This window comes from Taurulus bubalis (genome assembly GCF_910589615.1).
Source record: "Taurulus bubalis genome assembly, chromosome: 17".
NCBI lineage: Eukaryota > Metazoa > Chordata > Actinopteri > Perciformes > Cottidae > Taurulus > Taurulus bubalis.
In genome coordinates, this window is record NC_136605.1 from 11,142,524 (window position 1) to 11,165,792 (window position 23,269).

General features: G+C 39.9%; 2 protein-coding genes across 2 annotated transcripts; one reads left to right on the plus strand and one right to left on the minus strand.

The window, feature by feature from the left end:
• Window positions 1–550: 550 nt before the first annotated feature.
• On the minus strand, window positions 551–8,387 carry xab2 (XPA binding protein 2; the record flags this gene model as incomplete). Its single annotated transcript, XM_079233755.1, has 19 exons — window positions 551–2,018; window positions 2,144–2,250; window positions 2,371–2,497; window positions 2,681–2,852; window positions 2,965–3,087; window positions 3,548–3,738; window positions 3,852–4,014; window positions 4,127–4,240; window positions 4,449–4,580; window positions 5,244–5,375; window positions 5,477–5,596; window positions 5,737–5,888; window positions 5,977–6,121; window positions 6,273–6,437; window positions 6,535–6,669; window positions 6,847–7,044; window positions 7,144–7,267; window positions 7,813–7,961; window positions 8,352–8,387. 19 exons carry the CDS (start codon window positions 8,385–8,387, stop codon window positions 1,957–1,959), a joined length of 2,547 nt encoding a protein of 848 aa, XP_079089881.1. The 3' UTR covers window positions 551–1,956.
• Window positions 8,388–10,915: 2,528 nt separating this feature from the next.
• On the plus strand, window positions 10,916–22,140 carry LOC306750353 (myosin heavy chain, fast skeletal muscle). The gene is made up of 40 exons (XM_079233766.1): window positions 10,916–11,422; window positions 11,541–11,778; window positions 12,021–12,164; window positions 12,252–12,408; window positions 12,539–12,566; window positions 12,705–12,807; window positions 12,893–12,985; window positions 13,076–13,139; window positions 13,246–13,344; window positions 13,426–13,529; window positions 13,612–13,750; window positions 13,838–13,956; window positions 14,061–14,210; window positions 14,296–14,466; window positions 14,560–14,863; window positions 15,022–15,104; window positions 15,187–15,274; window positions 15,364–15,481; window positions 15,787–15,910; window positions 16,000–16,136; window positions 16,234–16,489; window positions 16,663–16,905; window positions 17,016–17,192; window positions 17,292–17,437; window positions 17,534–17,624; window positions 17,732–18,121; window positions 18,301–18,427; window positions 18,513–18,631; window positions 18,796–18,992; window positions 19,108–19,291; window positions 19,379–19,544; window positions 19,635–19,759; window positions 20,126–20,434; window positions 20,520–20,723; window positions 20,806–20,931; window positions 21,041–21,211; window positions 21,344–21,448; window positions 21,517–21,612; window positions 21,716–21,847; window positions 22,032–22,140. Exons 2-40 carry the CDS (start codon window positions 11,560–11,562, stop codon window positions 22,047–22,049), a joined length of 5,826 nt encoding a protein of 1,941 aa, XP_079089892.1. The 5' UTR covers window positions 10,916–11,422; window positions 11,541–11,559; the 3' UTR covers window positions 22,050–22,140.
• Window positions 22,141–23,269: the final 1,129 nt, after the last annotated feature.

Sequence of the window (23,269 nt, forward strand, 5' to 3'; positions counted from 1 at the left end):
AATCTAAAAATCAAAGGAACAATATAGCAGTCAGATAAATGTAATTGAGTAAAGTGTCTCTCTGAAATGTAATGGAGTTGAAGTATAAATTGGAAATACTGAGGCCGACATAAAGGTCCCCGTACTGCCTGTATTTGCATTTAAAAAGCACAATATCACGTTTTATTTTCTCACACTTAAAATGTGGTACAATCAGGGTCAACATACACTTAAAAAAATGTAGGTCTTTACCTTTCTGATTATGACCGACTCAGATGGCTCTGGACTGGTTAAACGCCATAAAAAGTGACCCGGGCAAACTCCATCAGCCTCAAGGGTGCTGCTGTAAATGACCCTGACCTCTTCCAGAAAGAAAACAAAAAGAGAAGCTCTGACCCAGGATCACTGAAGCACAACATTATTGATCTTTGGAAAGCTATTTTAATGATTTTTCTCTGGTTTGCACAAACCTGCAGATATGTTGAGTGGTGTACATACCTTGCTGCACATTAAAAGCAGCCTGCAGCATAAACAGAAAGTCTGAATGACAGGAACAGAGTAAACACATTGTAATGCTATGCTGGAAGGAAAAATGGAAATTGAGTTTTGTTTCCTTTTAATTGCTTTTGAAGTGTTGTTTCCAGAAGCACCATCCCATTGAAAAACAGAAAACTCGAGAGCCTCATCACATGACGTCCCAGGAGCACTCAGCGCCCTACTGCAGTAACTTTGTAAGAGGATTACCTCTCAACTATTTCAATCTAATTATGAAAGAAACAATGTATTCCTTATTTCACTGAGCTCTTATGGTGGGATGGCATACATTAAATACTGACGTAGATGTACATCATATTTAATCTTAAAAGACAAATACTTTGCACATCTATTATTGGAGCACATCAATCTGAATGTGTTTAGTGATGTCAGAAGAAAAGGCATCCACTAAACAGCAAATGTGAGACTTGAATGCTTCTCTTGAAATTAAATGTCTTCTGAAAGAAAACCAAATTACTCTCGTCCAGAAATTCCTGTCAGGTGAAAGTCACTGCTTTGCACAGTTTATTACAACAGCAATATCAAGACATGAAAATAATGTTTCAGACATTCGAAGAATCTGTCAGACTGCATTGGGTCACAAGCAGACCCTCAACAGCCCTGACTGAAAGACATTACAGCATTAATACCCACTGCTTCTAGAATGATCAGTGGGAAAGTAAACACCTGCACCTATTACAAAAAGTGGACATGAGGAAGTGACTTTAGGGCTATTGAATAATACGTTTAAAATGTTTTACAGCCCTCCTATTATTCAATTCAGTCATACAAGCTCAGCCAAGAGTGTACTCGTACGATACATGTACAATCATGGCATGATTTTAATATTTGGATAGTTCACTTTTGTACACATTTTGAAATCTTTTCAGGATCATTGGGTTTTGAAGACACCCACCTACTAGTGATCCTCAAGCCAATAATGTGAGGCTTGAATGCTCAGGTCCACTTTCAAATGAATGCCTCCCGTTGAAAAAAACAACAACGCTCCTCCCCTTTGTTTTCTAGGGCAGAGCTTCCCGTCTGAAAAAGATCTCTGCCTTTATTTTGCGTACAAAAGTGTGTTCGCTGTTAATTCTTTTACAAAATTTTGTCCGGAAACAAAAACTCCCCCAGAAATCAGTTACAAATATCATTTAACCACATATTAGTTTTTTCATAACAGAAGACTGCTCATTTGCACGATTATCTTGAGCTTCATACTTGAGAAATGCTGACACCATATGGCCAAAAGTAATACAAGTTCCTGTATTTGTGTACTGTACTACAAAACTCTATCAGGATGGCAAAACTGGTGCCATTTTATAAAAATAATATTGATACAACGAAGCAATTACACAGATTTGAAAAGAATGGAGCATATTCAATGTGTACAAGAGAAATCAGAGGATTGCATCTTTGCAAAATTCCGCAAGGAAACATCTTTTAATCCTCTTTAAGCCCTCCAAAAACGGCCGTGGGGACGCTCTTCTGTTCAAGCTGCACCTCTGCAAAAGGCCAAGCGGAAAACAACGATTTACAAATGTATGTTGATGAATGTATGAATGTTTAAACAAACATCAAATGTTCCTGTTTTTCTACTGAGGCTAGGCCAGTTCTGTCCATCACTCACCCTCTGGTCCCTGGTTTTCATCATCTTCATCTTCATCATCAATATCAATCTCATCAGGATTGGCTTGTTTGGAAAGCTCAGCCAACTCGGTGCGAGAGGTGTCACTCCTGCAAAAGCACACGAAGAGAATAAGATTCATGTCTCTCAATTTAGGTTGGAGCGTGTCGTCCAATTTTATGAAAAGGCATAACTTCTCACAAGAGAAGACAAAAAGACAAAAGACAGACCTGACGAAGAGAATCTTCTCTTTGGGCTTGGGCTTGTCCTGCTCGGCCTCTGCAGCAAGCATCTGTGCTTTATGCTCCAGCATCTTCATGTCATCAAGTCCCATCTGGCCTGGAGCAAGATCTGACACTGGATACAAAACGAATGGTTGGACAAACAGAAACATGAGTAGAAGTACATTGATTTGTGTATCTTCAGTATTTGGGGAAATTAGCATGCATGGCTACCATATAAATATTATGAAACATCCCCCCTAATGTTTCCTACTGCCTATACAGTTAACAGCAAAGAAGTTATTACAAGCTCCCTCACCAGTGCCTGCGGAGCTCGTTGTTGCCTTCATCATCTGAGAGGTCATAAAATTGACCTGGGTGTTGTATGTGGCTTGAACACTACGTTTGATCCTCAGCATTTCTCTAATCGTGTCCTCATTTCCATGGCGGATCTCAAATTCTTTCCAGGCTTGCCAGAAATTTGCAGTCACCTGAAAGATCAAGTTCATAAATATATCAAGAGGAATTATGATGTGCACATCACTAATGGAAATGTGACATTTTATTCAGAAACGGGTTATGGCAGGAGGTGGTTTATCTTACCCGTGGGTCGCAAATCTGCGAGCAGTAGGAGTAGATTGCTCTGCCCCGATCAATCTCACCAAGTTTACTCTCCATGTCAGCGAAACGCTGACACATGTCTCTTGCATGCTCATCAGGAAGGACCTGGTTAAAAACAAAAAGTATAATTCAGATTTGAGTTGTTTCAATACAACAGCCAACTGGAAAATTACCCGTAGTCAGAAATAGTAGAAGGATTATAGATTATAATTTAAAAGTATAAATTTAAAAATAAATAAATAAAAAAGGTATATTGTGTAGGATTTGGCAAGATCTAGCGGTGAGGTTACTGAATGCAACCAACTGGAACTCTTATGTGCCGAGTGTGTAGAACTACGGTGGCCTCCGGGAACACGCTAACGGCCTTTTCTAAAACCAGTGTTTGGTTTCTCATTCTAAGATAACGAAAACACACTGATTCTTATTTTCACTTGATTATACATAAAGGAAAACGTAATTATTAATATTATATTTAAATTCTGAAGATAAGAGTCTCCTAAATGCTACACACTGTTCCTTTATTTCAACAGCTGTTATCATATGCATCAATGCTTTAAACATGTACCTCGATAGCTTTCTGGTAAATGGCTCTGGTATACGTGACTCCATAAATTTCAGCTGCTCTTTTGATGTAGATATTGAACATGTGATGTCTCTCCCCAGAGTCTACTGCCTCCGTTGCTCTTTCATAGACAGCCATGGCGTGTCGTGCCAATCCATACCCCTCCTCCAATTTGGCATACAACAGGTAAATGGCTGGAAAGCAAGGCACAGTGGTACATTTAGCATCAATACATTTTATAAAGAAAAAAATTATGAGGAATATACTGTACACAAGTTGTCAATGTAATTCAAACAAAGGTACTTACTCTTGGCAAACTTGGCAGGGCAGCCATCCAGAGCTTGTTCAAATAAATCTCGAGCTCTCTCCAGCTTCTTGCCCCCATAACGATCAATGAACTTGGTGAGGTAAGTGTTCCAGATGTCATAAACATTTGGCCATCTGAAGAGAGCAATACCACGCTCATATGCCTACAGAGGAATCCACAAAGAAATTGAAAAATTGTTTAAATAAGTGGCACGTTGATCAAGGCTAGAATATATTTTGAAAATACTGAATGTTGGATTAGTGGCATGTTATTACTTTGAAGCTTTCCTCAAAGTAGTTGTGCTCTTCAAGGAACATGGCATAGTTGATGATGATCTGAGGCGTGGCGATGCGGAGGTCAATGATGCGATCATAAACTGCTTTGGTAGACTGAGTAGAAAAAAAGGAGAAAGAATTAAACTAAACATATACCACTCACAGAGATCAATGCTTTCAAAGACATGCCAAAGCACACAGTGGTTCAGAACTCTAACCCAATACTAAATAAATATCACCTGTCATGTAATGTTTATCTTCTGTATACCTTTGGCTCCTATGCAGTGACATACACCAGTAAACAGACATGTCGTGAACTTACCTGGAAAGTGCCAAGACTCTCCTCCAAGTCCGCCAGCATGGACCAGACCTTCAACGACTTGTAAACTCGGTTTTGTACTGGCTCAGATACATCAAAGTACTCCGCCTTCTTGGATGGGATTGCTGTAGCTTTCTAAATTACAAAACATGGGAGAAAAAAAATGTCTTACCTCTATATCCACAAAACATGTACACAAATACATAAGTGGCCTCATATATTTTAAAAAGTGCAATCAGTAATACTTGCTCAGAATTGCCATAATTCATTGTCAGAGACTTAAAAGTATTGCAAATCAATGCCAGTCATTCATCTGTTGCAGAGATTTCGCGATCTTTATGCAGGAAGAGCTGCCCCAAATCTCTTATGTTGTCAATACAATCTCCTACAGCCCTAAACTTCTTATCTGGTATGCACTTGGTTTTGTTTCCTCTGAAAAATTATCTGAAAGGTTGAGAGAGCTTCAGGGAAAGCAACAAATAGTAATGTCATGATTGTGTTACTCACAAGTCAACCTATTGTTTAAGTTGAATGCCTAACTCTACACTAAACACCATTATGATATACAGCCTCAGATCATATCTATGGACGGCTGGATCTGTTACCAGGTGCCAAGTTTGAAAATCATAAAACCTAAAAGAGAATATACTTTCAAAAACCTTTGGAGGAAGTAAAAATATGCCAATGTTGTTGTAGTTTCTCAGTCCTGCCACTAGATGTTACCAAACTACTGTGTAAGTGGTGCCACTTTTACTGATTGCACTTTCAATGACTGCAGATGAGATACAAGTGTCTCACCCTCAGTATGCGCAGTGCCTGGTCATAGTTCTCATGGCGTAGCTCCATCTCTCCATATTCACACCACACTGCAGAAAGGTCATCCACCTGCTTGAAGTGTACCTTGGTAGCCTTCTCAAAAATGGTCCTGGCCTGAGTGACAGTCAGCAAACGTTAAGTCATTTCAGCAATAGAAAAGCAACTCAGAATTGCAGAGGGTTTCCAAAACGTCTGTGGAAAGACCTGTGACTTACATCTTCCAGCTGCTCATTTTCCTCATAGAATTTCGCAAAGGAAACCCAGAGAGAGTGAGGCTTTCCTGTGGCCTTCAATGCATCTATAGTCTGCACCGCCTCAGTGTATGTGTTGATAATCTGCAGAAGATATAGTGAGCACAGATCCATTAGTAAAGTACAACGAAAAAGGCAGTGTTATCTGTGTGGCGTTTGTTATATGCTATCCCAGTATGATCTGTTAATGCAAAAATAATAATAATATAAGACCTAAAACTCACCTGCCGTGGATTGCCCTCATACAATTTTACCCGCTTGTGCCACTCATGAACATTATGAGGGTTCTGCCGCAGTAGAACACTGTTCAACAGGAGGGGCCGCCTGGCTATCAGCTGCTCAAAGCGGGCCAGTCTAAGCTCCATGTCTATGTCCTCTGGGCGGAGAAGGACAGAGAGTAAGGCATGCATGACAAGAGACGTGAAAGCAAGAAACTTTGGCAATAATAATGAAGCCATACACACCATCTTCATTCTTTCCCATCTCAGCTGTGGTCTCCATCTTTGCTGCGATCATGCTCTCCTCAAACTGGGCATAACTATCAAACACTTGTGTGAAATCCCTCACGGTTACCACTGTAAGGATGGCCTCCTCATACACATCACGGGCCTGAGAAAGTAAAAACACATAAATAGTCATAGAAAGTCAGTCCACTAGCTTAGTATTAAGCAGAGTTATCTTGTATTTCGTTTAAATAAATGTAAATATAATGAAGTGTTATATGATATGTATAAATTGAAGCTATTCAAAAGATACACACCTTCTCAAAGTGACCACTTCTAATGTAATAGTCGGCCAAAGAGCACCAGAGTTTTCCAAGTTGGTCTGTAAAGCGAGTGAGGCCTCCTCGGATGATGGCCCCTACATTGAGGGACGTCACCTTATCAGGGTTCTGGGAGATCAGGTCGCACAGCTCATGCCACAGCTGTCCAACAAATACATGTAGAAACAAGATTAATTTAGCTGGTCAATTTAAGAAAAACAGGAGAATGAAGGAAGTGCATAGGATATTAAAATCTTACTTGATAGTTAGATTTGCCCTCTTTGGACACAAAGCTGGCGTCATTGACAACCGCTGCTAATCGCACAGCTGCTTCATCCAAGCGGCCGACAGACCGTAAGTAGTCAATGTATTCCTCTGCATTTTCTGGAGAAAGCTGCATAGTACAAATAGCAGACAGCACATGTTCATGTTTTTGGATGATTGGTGAAACATTCTCAAGACAAAAATCATGTAGTTGCCTTTCACCACTAATAGCGCACATATACAACTTTTAGTGTTCATCCTAAATAACAGCTGCTGTATGGGACTAGTTTGTGTACCATGCTCTCACCTTAAGGTACCTGCGGTACACTCGGATGGCTGTCTCAGGCAGGGGAAGGTTACGGGCAAAGCGGAGATACAGAGGCCAGATACGCGGATGCTGAGTAACAGGAAGAGCTCTGAGTGCACGGTCAAACGTTTGCCGACTTCTTGTGATCTTGCATTGAGATACAAGGAACTGGCAGTAGTCAAGCCAAATTCTGGGCATCTAGTTTAAGTAAAGACAGGTAATTAGTTTCAAGCACAACTGACAACACACAGACCACAATGAAATGTTATTGTGTCCTGTAAAGAGGTTGAGTATTACCTTATGCATGAACACCAATGCTCTTTCATGGCAATTATTGACCTCTTCATAGCCTGGTTCAGTGACAACTTTCCCTTTGACTTGTTTCCGTCTCTCTCTCAGATAATTGTACCACAGCTTGTAGCTGTAAAATAAAATACATTAAAAAAAGGTTAGACCATAAGCAAATAGTAACCATGCACAATCTTAAACCTGGTATAGCCATCGTGCCACTCATCACCTAAATGAAAGTCATGGTATCAAATTATTTTAACAACGCATCACAATGTTAGTCTCAATCGGAATGCCAAAACAGTCATGCATGTCAGAATCAGAACCATTTATTGCTGCGTATGTTTTTACATACAAGGAATTTGTCTTGACGGGTGGTGGATAACATTTAAACAATAAACAGTGCAAGAAATAGAAGCATATAAAATGTACAAATAAATTTACAATATAATATAAGATTAAAATAAAGTGCACAGACAAACAGATGGCAGTACTTTAAACAAGTGAAATGTGAAAGTGACGTGTGTATTTAAATATAAGGGTATGAAGGGATGTGCAGGGGGGTGACCGGTAGGAAATTGTCCTGGGGGTGACAGACTCATGTGAATGTATTACTCGTAGTTTGCACAGTACAATGTTGTTGCTTTGTTTACAACGGCCCCATGTCACGGTAGTTACCTGCCGGGCAGCTCCCTCAGCGCCCGCTCGTAGATCATGTTCAGGATGGATTTGGCTGCATTCTGTTTGAACTCGATGTACCGCATCCAGCACTTGACGGAGTACGGGTTTCTGATGATCTCCTCTTCATATGGCAGATCATCGTCCTCCTAACGGAGCCACACAAAACACAACACCTCGAGTAACGTGACAACTGTAACATTAATAACTTTAGAGGGAGTTTCGTTGGTTACGGCTAACATTAGCGCGACGTTACTACGACGTTAACAATGCATCCGTGTATAGATTGTAACGGCTACATTAAACATGAATACATCTGCGGTGACTATCGAGAGTTCACAATGTAAATCATAACCACTAGTTAGGAGCCAAGGTGTCTGAGAACAAATATATATATGATTCATAGCTGACGAGCCACAACAAGCTAACTTTAACACAGACATGCTAACGTTCGCGCTTCAGTAAAAGTTAGCTGTCGTTAGCTAAAACTCCTCGTCGATTGAGGCTTTTAGGGGAAACGATATAATGGTTTAACTTACAAACATAACATCGGGTTTTCCGTTTAGTGAGGGCATTTGTTCTCGGGGAGAATAGCCGTTCGAGATATTAAAACAAGTAATGCTAACTGTAGCTAACACTCAGGTTGCAGACAACTCAAAGCGTGTAGCGTGTCGGTGGGGTACTTCCGGTTCGTCATATTACGTCACATCAACTCAAGTCAGATCCCATTAGGATAGGTCATATACTTTATTCATCCCCAAGGGGAAATTTGGTTGTGGCAGCAGCAATCAGAATTACAAGACATTTAAGAAAATTGAATAATAAAAGTGCAAAAATGCAAAGTATTTAAATAAATATAGTATATACAGTGAAAGCGGTGCTAGGGTTGTTGATGTTGATGATTCAACTCAATTGACGGAGGATCTGGCCAGGGGTGATTTATACAGTCTTATTGCAGTGGGCAGGAATGTTCTCCTGTGTCGGTCCTTGTGACAGCGGAGCTGGATGAGTCTGTTGGAGAAAGTGCTCTAGGTGCTTTAGGTGGTGGTCAGGTTTATCCAATATGGACAATAATTTCTTCACCACCTGTTCCGGATACTCCTGTTTGCAGCCAATGATGGAACCGGCCTATATTGCAGCAAAAGTCGTATTTGTGCTTGATCTGCTTCTTCTTTTTTTTACAAAGTCTATTGTGTTACCATACCACTGGTAGAAAATAACCTTCCTCTTTATACATTGAGCATACTGCTGACATTCAAATCTGAGATATACTGGAGTGGACACCACTGCACAGCCATTAATGTATATTCTGATTTTGGTAAATATATCAGAATCAGAATCAGAACCATTTATTGCCAAGTATGTTTACACATACAAGGAATTTGTCCTGAATTTGTGTATGGAGGTGCATAACATTTAACATTTAACGATAAACACTTAACGATAAACATAAAACAGAATGAAATAAAAAGGGACCATGAATATTTACAATTGGGTCTACTAAATATTTACAATTGGATCTACAGAATATAAAAAATTAAAGTTAAAATTAAAATAAAGTACACGGAATGAAGTGATTATGTGAAAGTGACAAGGTTCCTGGTAGTGTATATCATACAGCATGACTGATACTGGAGGGACCTTTGTGATAACCTGGGGCAGAAACAGACTCAGTCACTGTCTTAATGAGACATTTGTCCAGCTGAAATGTTCACAGTGTAAAACTTACACTTAGAAAGTTAGTGTGGCTCAAATGATGACATACAACATATGCAAATTGTGATGTAAAGTAAATATTATAGCAAATTTCCAAAAGTTAAGAACGCTGTCAAGTCAGTTATACGGTTATGACCTGTTTTTAGTTTTTTTTAAATAAAACTATTATTGACTAATTTGTTGTCTCAAAACCACAGTGACATAGTTTTTCAAGGACATTGTGTTTCCATAACAGCAACAACATCCTTAGAATAAAATGTAGCACGAGGATAAAGAACTTTGACATCTGAGTGGAACTTATTATAGGTCTTATCTCAGCCTTGTTGGCAAACGTTCTTCTAATCCTTTTAAGGCAAGGTGTAATACGACTTGAACTTTATGGAATGGGCCTTACATTCACTTTTACCAGAGGAACATGAGCCGCGCAAATGTCCTGCAACTGTATACCAGCACCCCTTGGGTGCTTCTCCAAAATTAAGTTTCATTTCTGGCTATGGTCATGTTCAATTGCAAGGGCAAGTAGAGACAACCTCTATTATAAAATTATAAAATCCTTTTCATGTAGGCCAAATTGGAATAAACTATATATTTCCTGTAATTATTTGAGTAAATTTGATTGGGGTACATTTGTTAAAACATATAACACAAACATAGTGCACAGCATCTATTTTGGGATATACTTTGGACTTTGGCTAAGTCCAATAGTTCTCTTTAAAACATGTTGCATGACATTAATAGTACATGTTATACTCTTCAAAATGTATATATGGTGTGTTAGGGACTTTAAGCTACAATGCTACGTTGTATTTTACTTATACTGGTATTACTCGCCAATGATATTTGTATTGCATTTTAAAGATTTGAAAAGTGGACAAGCTACACTACACACCGATGACATTGTGAGTTCATTGTACTGGGGCAAAGAGCTTATGGATTCAAAAAGGAAAGTCAAAAGATGAATTTAATAGATGATGTATGTATTTGTCAAATTAGTTATGTTTTATGTTTATTTTATAACACACAGAGTGTGATTTATGATCCTGTCTTGCTGGTTTAAATTACCATTTAATTTGTCTTGTTTTAGCTCTTTTTTGACAGTGAAGCAATGCTAAATGTTAAACACGCACAAAGCTTTACTAAGATAGGTCTCAGATGAGAGGGATGCTTGACCAAATCGAGTGAGGGACTGCAGCTGACGGGGCAGTTCCAGCTCTATAAAAGCAGCAGCTTCAGTCTCCTCTGACAACTGACAGACATCACAGGTTAGTGCTTTGTGTGTGTTTATGCTCATGTAATTTACAATTTTTGGTAATATAATGTGACTCTTTGCCAGCATGTTTTTTCATGTCTCTATTTCAACTACTAATAATAGGTAACTTAGAAAAGTCTGCTATTTGATATTCTTTGAATGATCCAAATAGCTTTTCATCATTGGAGAGACTGTGAAACACAGTTGGGTAGGAGCTTATATACTCTCACTGAGGTAATTGTCAAGGCAGAGCAGCTTTATTCATATAGCACAATTCAAACACAGAGGCAATTCAAAGTGTGTTATAGTTAAAGAAAGTGATTAGACAACAAGAAGCAATACAAAAGCAGAATAAAATTGATCGAGATAGACCAAAAAGAATAAGAAAAGAAGGGGGAAAAGGGAAATGAAAAAATAAATGTAATCAAATACAAATGACAGCAACAGCGCAGTAATAACAATGTATGGGGCCATGCAGGTTTGCTATGAGAGGTTAAAATTAATGTAGTGTGACTGCTGTTTATTGTTGTCAGCATTACACAGTGGAAAATACAAAAACTTTCTGTCGTCAATGATCGTCTCAATCTGTCTTTAATAGCATTCAGGCAACAAAAGATCTGTGGCACTCATTTGGGATAAAGTGAGGTAAGAAAGACATCACCAATAACAAAACAGTCAGATACAAATACTACCATGTAATACCACCAAATACTATAACAATGAAATTATTAAAAATAATCAAAATTCCTTCTTATCTTTTCAGTTCCCAATAAAGTGCCATCATGAGCACAGACGCAGAGATGGCGGGCTATGGCCCTGCAGCCATATACCTCCGCAAGCCCGAGAGGGAGAGGATTGAGGCTCAAACTGCTCCATTTGATGCCAAGACAGCCTACTTTGTGGCCGATCCTATTGAAATGTATCTTAAGGGAAAACTCGTGAAAAAAGAAGGTGGCAAAGCCACCGTTGAGACAATCTTATATGAAGGAAAGGCACCAAAGGTAAGTGTAATCATGTATGAAACTCAAATAATTATTTTCATATTACTTTTTCACTTCACAGACTTTCTTAGCAAAAGAGAATAAGATACATTTTACTGAACTATTATATGAGAGAAATATGATTGTGACATAACTAATATTATTTTAAATTAAAGGTAGGTGAATACATGCTTTATTGACATTTTTTGTGAACAATGAAAAAGGATGACATCCATCCCATTTTTACTGCATTTTCTTTGTAGACTCTTGTTGTAAAAGAGGATGAAATCCATCTTATGAATCCACCCAAGTATGATAAAATGGAGGACATGGCCATGATGACCCACCTCAGTGAGCCAGCTGTGCTGTATAACCTCAAAGAGCGTTTTGCATCATGGATGATCTACGTAAGCTTCAATCTTATAACTTAGTGTGCTTGTATCTGTGATGCCTGTGCATCAAATGTGATAATGTTTCTATCTGTGGTGCTACAGACCTACTCTGGCCTGTTCTGCGTCGTGGTGAACCCCTACAAGTGGCTTCCTGTGTACGATGCTCAGGTTGTCAATGCATACAGAGGCAAGAAGAGAGTGGAGGCTCCCCCCCACATCTTCTCCATCTCTGACAATGCCTATCAGTTCATGCTCACTGGTAAGATATTTTATTTTGAGAAGAAAACAGATGAATTTATCTTTATGTGAAAAACACAACTGACTGTATTTTGACACTGTATGGTATGGTAATGTGTGGAGATATTAAAGTATGTGTTTGTTTATTTCAGATCGTGAGAACCAGTCTATCCTTATCACGTGAGTGAATATACATATAACAGCATTTTATATATGTATATATAATATAATATCATGTTGTGTTTTATTTATCAATATAATATATTATAGGACATTGATATGACTTACGTTTTCACCCTCCCCTCTTTTTTACCCCAGTGGAGAATCCGGTGCAGGAAAGACTGTCAACACCAAGCGTGTCATCCAGTACTTTGCAACAATTGCAGTAGCTGGAGTTAAGAAAGAAACTAGCAAAATACAGGTACAAATGTGTTGTTTGCTAAACATCTTTGCCACAGTTGATTGTTGTTGAATAATTTACACAGCCTCATAATGTCTATATGTAGGGTTCACTGGAAGATCAAATCATTGCAGCCAACCCTCTACTAGAGGCCTATGGTAATGCCAAGACTGTGAGGAATGACAACTCCTCTCGTTTTGTAAGTGTTCACATTAATGGACCTTAACATTGCCCTTCTGATGCTTATTGTCACCTAAAGTCAAACTAACACTTTCTGGTAAATGTTTAGGGTAAATTCATCAGAATTCACTTTGGCACTACTGGGAAGCTGGCTTCAGCTGATATTGAAACATGTAAGTTCTCGTTATTTTCCTGTTAAAGTGGACAACATTGTCCAAATGTAGTGTCTTGAAGTGTTCAATTCACATTCATCATCAATTCTTTATATAATACTCACAGATCTGCTGGAGAAGTCTCGTGTCACCTTCCAGTTGTCTGCTGAGAGGAGCTACCATATCTTCTATCAGCTGATGACTGGCCACAAGCCTGAGCTCTTGGGTACATTAAGACAATAATGAAAAATAAAAGAATGTAATAAGAGTATGTTCTCACTTATCACTTTCTTCTTATTTCTTCCAGAGGCCCTTCTTATCACCACCAACCCTTATGACTACCACATGGTCAGTCAGGGAGAAATCACTGTCAAAAGCATTGATGATGTGGAGGAGTTTGTTGCAACAGATGTAAGACGACAATTAGTTAAATACATAGTATACTAGGGAAAATGTTTCCTATAATAATTATGTTTGCTCATTTACATATTAGACAGCAATTGATATCTTGGGCTTCACTACTGAGGAGAAAATGGGCATCTTCAAGCTGACTGGAGCTGTGATGCATCATGGAAACATGAAATTCAAGCAGAAGCAGCGTGAGGAGCAGGCTGAGCCCGATGGCAATGAGGGTAATTATTGAAGAAAAAAATACTATTCTCATCATGCAAGCATTCTGGTTAATGTGTATTGAGTACTCCTTCTGTTTCTCCCCACAGTGGCTGATAAAATTGCCTACCTCCTGGGCCTAAACTCCGCTGATATGCTGAAAGCTCTGTGCTATCCAAGAGTCAAGGTCGGAAATGAGATGGTGACCAAAGGTCAGACCGTGCCACAGGTAATAAAAAGCAGTTTGAAGTTTGGGAAAAATAGGGGAATGTTTGCATTTTGATATGAAAATATGATTCTACTAAATTACCACACTAAAATCCTTATTTCTAGGTCAGCAATTCCGTGAGCGCTCTGTGCAAGTCTATCTATGAGAAAATGTTCTTGTGGATGGTCATCCGTATCAATGAGATGCTGGACACAAAGCAGCCCAGACAGTTCTACATTGGAGTGTTGGATATTGCTGGATTTGAGATCTTTGATGTAAGTTACAAGAACACATAAGTAGAGATGATATATATGAACACTGCCTGCCCATTTTACCTAATTATCTACCTGTATACTGTAGTTCAACAGCTTGGAGCAACTCTGCATCAACTTCACCAATGAGAAACTGCAACAGTTCTTCAACCACCACATGTTCGTCCTGGAGCAAGAGGAGTACAAGAAAGAAGGCATTGAGTGGGAGTTCATTGACTTCGGCATGGACTTGGCTGCCTGCATCGAGCTTATTGAGAAGGTAAGGCCAATCTGTCAGGTGGAACTGAATTCCTGTTTTCTGAGTGTGTGCTTAATTGTTGATTATTTTTAATATGACAAAATGTCCCTTCAGCCAATGGGCATCTTCTCCATCCTTGAAGAGGAGTGCATGTTCCCCAAGGCCTCTGACACAACTTTCAAGAACAAGCTGCATGATCAGCATCTTGGCAAGACCAAGGCCTTTGAGAAGCCAAAGCCTGGAAAGGGCAAGGCCGACGCTCACTTCGCTTTGATTCACTATGCTGGTACAGTGGAGTACAATATCAATGGGTGGCTGGACAAGAACAAGGACCCCCTGAATGACTCCGTTATTCAGCTCTACCAGAAAGCTTCAAACAAACTTCTAGCGTTACTGTATTTAACCCATGGTGCCGAAGGTAAGAAGCTATACACACTGCTAATGTATTAATTTGTGTTAGTAAGATGAGATCAAACCTGAGCAGAAACGAAAGCAATGATTCGGTGGCATAATTAACACTTATAAAACGTTATTTATTCAGTCTCATTAATGAAATTCAATTATTTCGCTAAACAGATGCTGCTGCTGCTGCTGGTGGTGGTAAGAAGGCTGGAAAGAAGAAGGGAGGCTCCTTCCAGACTGTGTCTGCTCTTTTCAGAGTATGTATTATTTCATATCTTTGAATAACAATCAAAAACCTCAAATAATGTTGACCTATTATCTTGTTATGATGCTCCACAGGAGAACTTGGGCAAGCTGATGACCAACTTGAGGAGCACCCACCCTCATTTTGTCCGTTGCTTGATTCCTAATGAATCAAAGACCCCAGGTAAGACGTTCATTATCCACCTTTTTGCACTTTGTGTAACATAGTAAGAAAATAATAAATTCTACCCAATATGTGTTTGCAATTATCAGGACTTATGGAGAACCACTTGGTCATTCACCAACTGAGGTGTAACGGTGTGCTGGAAGGTATCAGAATCTGCAGAAAGGGCTTCCCCAGCAGAGTCCTCTATGCTGACTTTAAGCAGAGGTGACAATAAGTTTGAGTTCATGCACAAATTTAACATATTTTTTGTACTTATAAAAATATGACAAGTGTATAATACAACGAGTGGATTCCACTGATTAAACACAGTCTTTCTGCACTGTGAAGAGGAATAAGCTAGATATTCACAAAGTTTGTGATGACAGGTTGTTTCTTCATGCAAAATAGATTAGTCATTTTTTACCCTTGGTATATATAGAAGGTTAAGACAACACAAGGGTATAATGGTGATGCAGAATGTCAGCCCAAGAGTTCAAATACATCAAAGTCACAGCATAATTTCCTTGCAGATACAAAGTATTGAACGCCAGTGTCATCCCCGAGGGACAGTTCATTGACAACAAGAAAGCTTCAGAGAAGCTGCTGGGCTCCATTGATGTGGACAACACTCAGTTCAAGTTTGGGCACACAAAGGTACATCCTTATCAACATCATTAATAGATTTTGTCATTTTGATGTGTCCTTGTGTACTGATGAATGAATTCCTTCACTTGAAAACACAGGTGTTCTTCAAAGCTGGTCTGCTGGGTGCCCTGGAGGAGATGAGAGATGACAAGCTGGCTACGCTGGTGACCATGACTCAGGCTCTTTGCAGAGGATATGTTATGAGAAAGGAGTTTGTTAAGATGATGGAGAGAAGGTAGGATTACCATGCATGCACTATACTGAACTTTTTCAATTTAAATAGTGAAATCATATTGATATCCTCCCTTCCTATATTTTTTTAATTCTTTTAGAGAGGCAATCTTTTCCATCCAATACAACGTTCGTTCTTTCATGAATGTGAAGAACTGGCCATGGCTAAAACTGTTTTTCAAGATCAAGCCTCTTCTGAAGAGTGCTGAGACTGAGAAGGAGCTACAACAAATGAAGGAGAACTATGATAAGATGAAAACAGACCTGGCTACTGCACTGGCAAAGAAGAAGGAACTGGAGGAGAAGATGGTTTCTCTGCTGCAGGAAAAGAATGACCTGCAATTGGCTGTGGCTTCGGTAAGTGAAGTCATTTGGACCGAATTCATCAGTCAGATCTCAGGAGATACTTGGAGACCAAATGCAGAGTTTGCATTATGTCTCTGGATATAAATAATGCATATTATATTATACATTAAACAACAACTAAATAACAAATTAATATGGTATGTGCATGTATGTTCAAACTATAGGAAGTGGACAATCTCTCTGATGCTGAGGAAAGGTGTGAAGGGCTCATTAAGAGCAAAATCCAGCTTGAGGCTAAACTCAAAGAGACATCTGAGAGACTGGAGGATGAAGAGGAAATGAATGCTGAGCTGACTGCCAAGAAAAGGAAGCTGGAGGATGAATGCTCTGAGCTGAAGAAAGACATTGATGACTTGGAGCTCACCTTGGCTAAAGTGGAGAAGGAGAAACATGCCACAGAAAACAAGGTTCACATATTTTAAATATACACTAATACAAAATTATAAAATATTTCCACAGAATCATATATGCTTAGATGTTAAGTTATACTAAAACGTATCCTTCATTCCTTTGTCAGGTGAAAAACCTGACTGAGGAGATGTCGTCTCAAGATGAGACCATTGCCAAGTTGACCAAAGAGAAGAAAGCCCTCCAAGAGGCCCACCAGCAAACACTTGATGATCTCCAGGCAGAGGAAGACAAAGTCAACACTCTGACCAAGGCCAAGACAAAGCTGGAGCAGCAAGTGGACGATGTAAGGAAACATTGCTTTCAAAGTTCTTAAACTAATAAGCAGTTTGGGTCTTAGGATTGATGTCCCATTGTACAAATGCAAAACATTTTATTTCAAAAGCTTGAGGGATCGCTGGAGCAAGAGAAGAAGCTTCGCATGGACCTTGAGAGAGCCAAGAGGAAGCTTGAGGGAGATCTGAAACTGGCCCAGGAATCCATAATGGATCTGGAGAATGACAAGCAGCAATCTGACGAGAAAATCAAGAAGTATGTTATTTTAATTTTTTCACAATTTCCTTGAGGCAACATAATGATTTTGAGGAAACAATAACAGATAGAAATGCTTTTGTTTTCCTTTTCCAGGAAGGAATTTGAGACCAGCCAGCTCCTCGGCAAGATTGAGGATGAACAGTCTCTTGGTGCTCAGCTTCAGAAGAAGATCAAGGAACTCCAGGTAATGTTATATACATGAATATTAAAGTCAGTTAATCAAAAACAACATGTTAAGTATATTCCAGTTAATAAGCCGTCTTGATAACACAACTGTATGATCAAATCTAGGCTCGTATTGAGGAGCTGGAGGAAGAGATTGAGGCTGAGAGGGCTGCTCGGGCTAAAGTAGAGAAGCAGAGGGCTGACCTCTCCAGGGAGCTTGAGGAGATCAGTGAGAGGCTTGAGGAAGCCGGTGGAGCAACATCAGTTCAGATTGAGATGAACAAGAAGCGGGAGGCTGAGTTCCAGAAGCTGCGTCGGGATCTTGAAGAGTCCACCCTGCAGCATGAAGCTACCGCAGCAGCTCTCCGCAAGAAGCAGGCCGACAGTGTTGCAGAGATGGGAGAGCAGATTGACAACCTCCAGCGTGTCAAGCAGAAGCTGGAGAAGGAGAAGAGCGAGTACAAGATGGAGATTGATGACCTCTCAAGCAACATGGAGTCTATTGCTAAAGCAAAGGTGCGGGGGGAGGGGGGTTGTCAGTGTTTTCCCATTATATCCTTAGGTTTGAAGATGCTAACATAGCTACTATCTTTAGATGACGGGATGATATCAAGAATAGTCATACAAAAATTATTTATTGACAAGTAGTAAATGTCTGTGTTGCTTGAATAAAAAAAATACATGTATTTTTATAGGGCAACTTGGAGAAAATGTGCAGAACTCTTGAGGACCAGTTGAGTGAGCTCAAATGCAAAAATGATGAGAATGTTCGCCAACTGAATGACAACAATGCACAGAGGGCCAGACTGCAGACAGAGAACGGTAAGTCACATGTACACCTGTGATGAAAAGCAATAGGGACATGAGTTAACCATTTTCAAAAACGATATCATACATTGTCCTTCAGGTGAGTATTCCCGTCAGCTTGAGGAGAAAGAAGCTCTGGTTTCCCAGCTGAACAGGTCTAAGCAGGCCTTCACTCAGCAGATTGAGGAGTTTAAGCGGCACATTGAGGAGGAAGTGAAGGTATTTCAATATCCATTCTCTCCATAAACCGCAATTTATCTAGAATAATAGTGAAACAAACATCTTGTGGAAGTTACCTAGAAACTGTAATCCCTTGTACCCAGAGTTTATATTTGCAATGTATATGAAGGTCAGTAAATAATGTATCTTGTCATGTTAAACAGGCCAAGAACGCCCTGGCCCATGCTGTTCAGTCCGCCCGCCACGACTGTGATCTGCTCAGAGAGCAGTTTGAGGAGGAGCAGGAGGCCAAGGCTGAGCTGCAGCGAGGAATGTCCAAGGCCAACAGCGAGGTGGCTCAGTGGAGAGCCAAATATGAGACTGATGCTATTCAGCGCACTGAGGAGCTGGAGGAGGCAAAGTATATGAACCATTTCTACAGTTCCATAAATTAAATCACATAATACATTGCAGTGGGGGTAATGTTCGTTGTATAAGTATGCAAGCAAACATTTATCCTTCCTTGCTCATTACAGGAAAAAGCTTGCCCAGCGTCTTCAGGATGCTGAGGAGTCCATTGAGGCTGTGAACTCCAAGTGTTCTTCTCTGGAGAAGACCAAGCAGAGGCTGCAGGGTGAAGTGGAGGACCTCATGATTGATGTAGAGAGAGCTAATGCTCTGGCTGCCAACCTTGACAAGAAGCAGAGGAACTTTGATAAGGTAACATGAAATCAAGACCACATTGGTTTGAGTAAAACAAAATCTATCAAAGCAAGTATTGATTATTATTCATCTATATAATTCTAGGTCCTGGCAGAATGGAAGCAGAAGTATGAGGAGAGCCAGGCAGAGCTGGAAGGATCCCTGAAAGAGGCTCGCTCTCTCAGCACTGAACTCTTCAAGATGAAAAACTCTTATGAGGAGTCATTGGATCAATTGGAGACCTTGAAGAGAGAGAACAAGAACCTGCAACGTATGTGAACATTTATACTTCAGGGGAAATAATACTGATCGTATAACAGCTCCTAAAAGTTTAATTTGTTTTGTATTATCTTTCCTGTAGAGGAGATCTCAGACCTGACTGAACAGATTGGTGAGACTGGAAAGACCATGCATGAGCTGGAAAAAGCAAAGAAGACTCTGGAGGCTGAGAAGAGTGAAATTCAGACAGCACTGGAGGAAGCTGAGGTAGGACAGGACTCATAAAAAACCATCCAGCAGTCAGTTATTTAGTGTGGGAAATCTAACAGACATCTTGTCAATGATAAAAAAACATTAGATCTTAAACTTTACTTTGTTTGGCACATATACAAAACTAAAAACAGCATGCTTGCTCCTACAGAAAAAAAGTTGATCATTTTGTAATTTTCATGTCTGGGTGACCCTTTGGAATGCAGATTTGTTCAAATCATTAATTTCATTAAATAGGTTGATAGAAATGGGAACTGTTAGTATTTTTTGCTTTTATCGCAACACAACAACAACATTTTTTTTCTAATTGAAGTCTTGTATGAGATATTAACCTCATAATTTAACTGTTGAAATTAAACCAAGGGTGCATTGGAGCATGAGGAGTCCAAGATCCTCCGTGTTCAACTAGAGCTCAACCAGATCAAAGGTGAGGTTGACAGGAAGATGGCGGAGAAGGATGAGGAGATGGAGCAGATCAAGAGGAACAGCCAGAGGGTGATTGACTCCATGCAGAGCACTCTCGATTCCGAGATCAGAAGCAGGAACGATGCCCTGAGAATCAAGAAGAAGATGGAGGGAGACCTGAATGAGATGGAAATTCAGCTGAGTCATGCCAACAGGCAGGCCGCTGAAGCCCAGAAACAACTGAGGAACGTCCAGGGACTGTATAAGGTGAGATTGGTTGGATTGCTGAATGAAAAATAAAGGTTTGAGAGTAAATAAAGTTAAGATTAACTCTTCATGGATATGTTTTCAGGATGCCCAACTGCACCTTGATGATGCTCTCCGAGGACAAGAGGACATGAAGGAGCAGGTTGCCATGGTGGAGCGCAGAAATGGCCTGATGCTGGCTGAGATTGAGGAGCTGAGAGCCGCTTTAGAGCAGACAGAGAGAGGACGCAAAGTGGCTGAGCAGGAGTTGGTTGATGCTAGTGAGCGTGTGGGACTGCTTCACTCTCAGGTTTGTTTTCAATACTCCACAAGAAACTAGTATTCTGAAAACACAAACAACATATTAAACATGTTTCTTTTTTAACATTCAGAACACCAGTCTCATTAACACCAAGAAGAGGCTGGAGACTGAACTCGTCCAGGTTCAGGGTGAAGTGGAAGATTCAGTTCAGGAAGCAAGAAATGCAGAGGAGAAAGCCAAAAAAGCTATCACTGACGTGAGTTTACATCTTTTACTCGCCTATGTTATGTTTTTGATCTACTTCCATTCACTGATAAAGTTCATTATAGAATATGAAAGAATCAGAGACCATTGAATCATTTCAGGCTGCCATGATGGCAGAAGAGCTGAAGAAGGAGCAGGACACCAGTTCTCACTTGGAGAGGATGAAGAAGAACCTGGAGGTCGCAGTCAAGGACCTGCAGCATCGTCTGGATGAAGCAGAGAACCTCGCCATGAAGGGTGGCAAGAAGCAGCTCCAGAAGCTGGAGTCAAGGGTATGCATTTTATACTTTAAATGCTCATCATATATTACGTTTAGGACGTATATTGTAAGTTCAATGAGTAGAACAAAATTCACTTTTTTCTGAACTAATGTTTTTGATGAATTATTTATCATCACTTTACAGGTGCGTGAGCTGGAAGCTGAAGTTGAAGCCGAGCAGAGACGTGGAGCTGATGCTGTGAAAGGTGTTCGCAAATATGAGAGAAGAGTGAAGGAGATGTCCTATCAGGTAAATATAACTGATAACTGGTTTAATTCTCACTGTATTTCATTGCTAACAATCCTTTATTTGTACAGGCTGAAGAGGACAAGAAGAATGTGATCAGACTTCAGGATCTGGTGGACAAGCTGCAGCTCAAAGTCAAATCTTACAAGAGACAATCTGAGGATGCTGTGAGTCAAATAGACAGTGACACGTCATTTACAGTTGATTTAATAATATCATCACTCTTAACTGCCTTGTAACTATGTCAATATAACGTCAATCCCTTAACAGGAGGAGCAGGCCAACACTCACATGTCCAGGCACAGAAAGGTCCAGCATGAGCTGGAGGAAGCTCAGGAGCGCGCTGACATCGCTGAGTCCCAGGTCAACAAGCTGAGAGTCAAGAGCCGCGAGCTTGGAAAGGTAACTTGGTTCTTTGCATGATCACAGTATCAATAAACACAAGAAGTCAGTAAAATGATTTGATGCTGTGCACTTTCACCATTTACAGTGTAAATCAATATTACACCTTATATTGTTCATTACATATTTGAACTTGCACCTGAGAATAACTATGCTAATTTATTTTTGCTCTCTTCTTCTTTAGTCTGAATCTGCTGAATAAGAGTCATCATCGGGTTGAGGCCTTTCAACGAAGTTCATAAAATATGAATCCGTTGCTTTAACTCTTCAATAAAGATGTATTGCAATCACGATCCAGAATCCTGTCATTTCTTTTCTCACAACTATTTTGAGCAATAAGCCATATTGTAATATCTTGTTGTATCTGCATAACTATGAAGCGCTGTGAGTGTGTAAGAACACACCATCCATCTATTTCCTTTCCACTGCAAGGGCATTAGGCTTAGCAGAGTATTCCAGACGTCCCTCTGTACAACAAACAAAATGTTCTGGCTCTTCCGGGAGAACTCCAAGGCATTCCCAAGCCAGACAAGATATATAATCCATCTAGCGTGTTCTGGGTATACTTATTTCTAAGGCTGAGCCCAGCCCCCCAACAAAAGAAGCTAACAGAATGCTGCAGGCGAAGTCCTCACTAAGACCAGGAAAGTGGATCACATCACTTCAGTTCTGAGGTCTTTGCACTGACTTCCTGTCCAATCCAAATCCTGCTGCTGGTTTATAAAGCACTGAATGGATTAAGGTCCTAAATACGTTTGTGATCTGCTGCTACCGTATGAACCTTCCCGACCCCTCAGGTCGTCTGGGACTGGTCTACTTTCTGTTCCAAGATTCAGATCTAAACACGGAGAAGCAGAGTTCAGCTTTTCTGCTCCACATATCTGGAACAAGGTCACCGAAAGCTGCAGGTCTGCTGAGACCCTCAGCTCATTTAAATCCAGATTGAAGATTTTGCTGTTACACTCTGGCAGTGACTCACACCCAACCAGGAGGTCGCAATCCCCTGTTATGCGTTAGAAGCGCATGACTTCAGAATTGGAGATACTGACTCTCATCCCGACCTCTTCGCACTAGGTGTACAATACGTCCTTCTGAAATATTGTTAAGTATAAACCTGCACAAAATGTAAATGCATGTGTTTGGGAACTGGAACCCTTAGATTTGCAATGTGGTGCAAGAATAATATTATGATAAAATGAGAGCTTTAAATAGTTTTATATTGTTTCAAACAATCAATTTAATTATGTTTATTGGTACAAACACAATAGTTTTAATAAATACAGAATATATATATATATATATTAAGCTAAATTGTACATATTTCATCCACTGGTGAGTTAATCCACACAATGTATCACTCAATTTATGAAATAAGCCTTTCCTGGGCCTGTTCAGGATGCATGGCATGGACATTATGTGTAG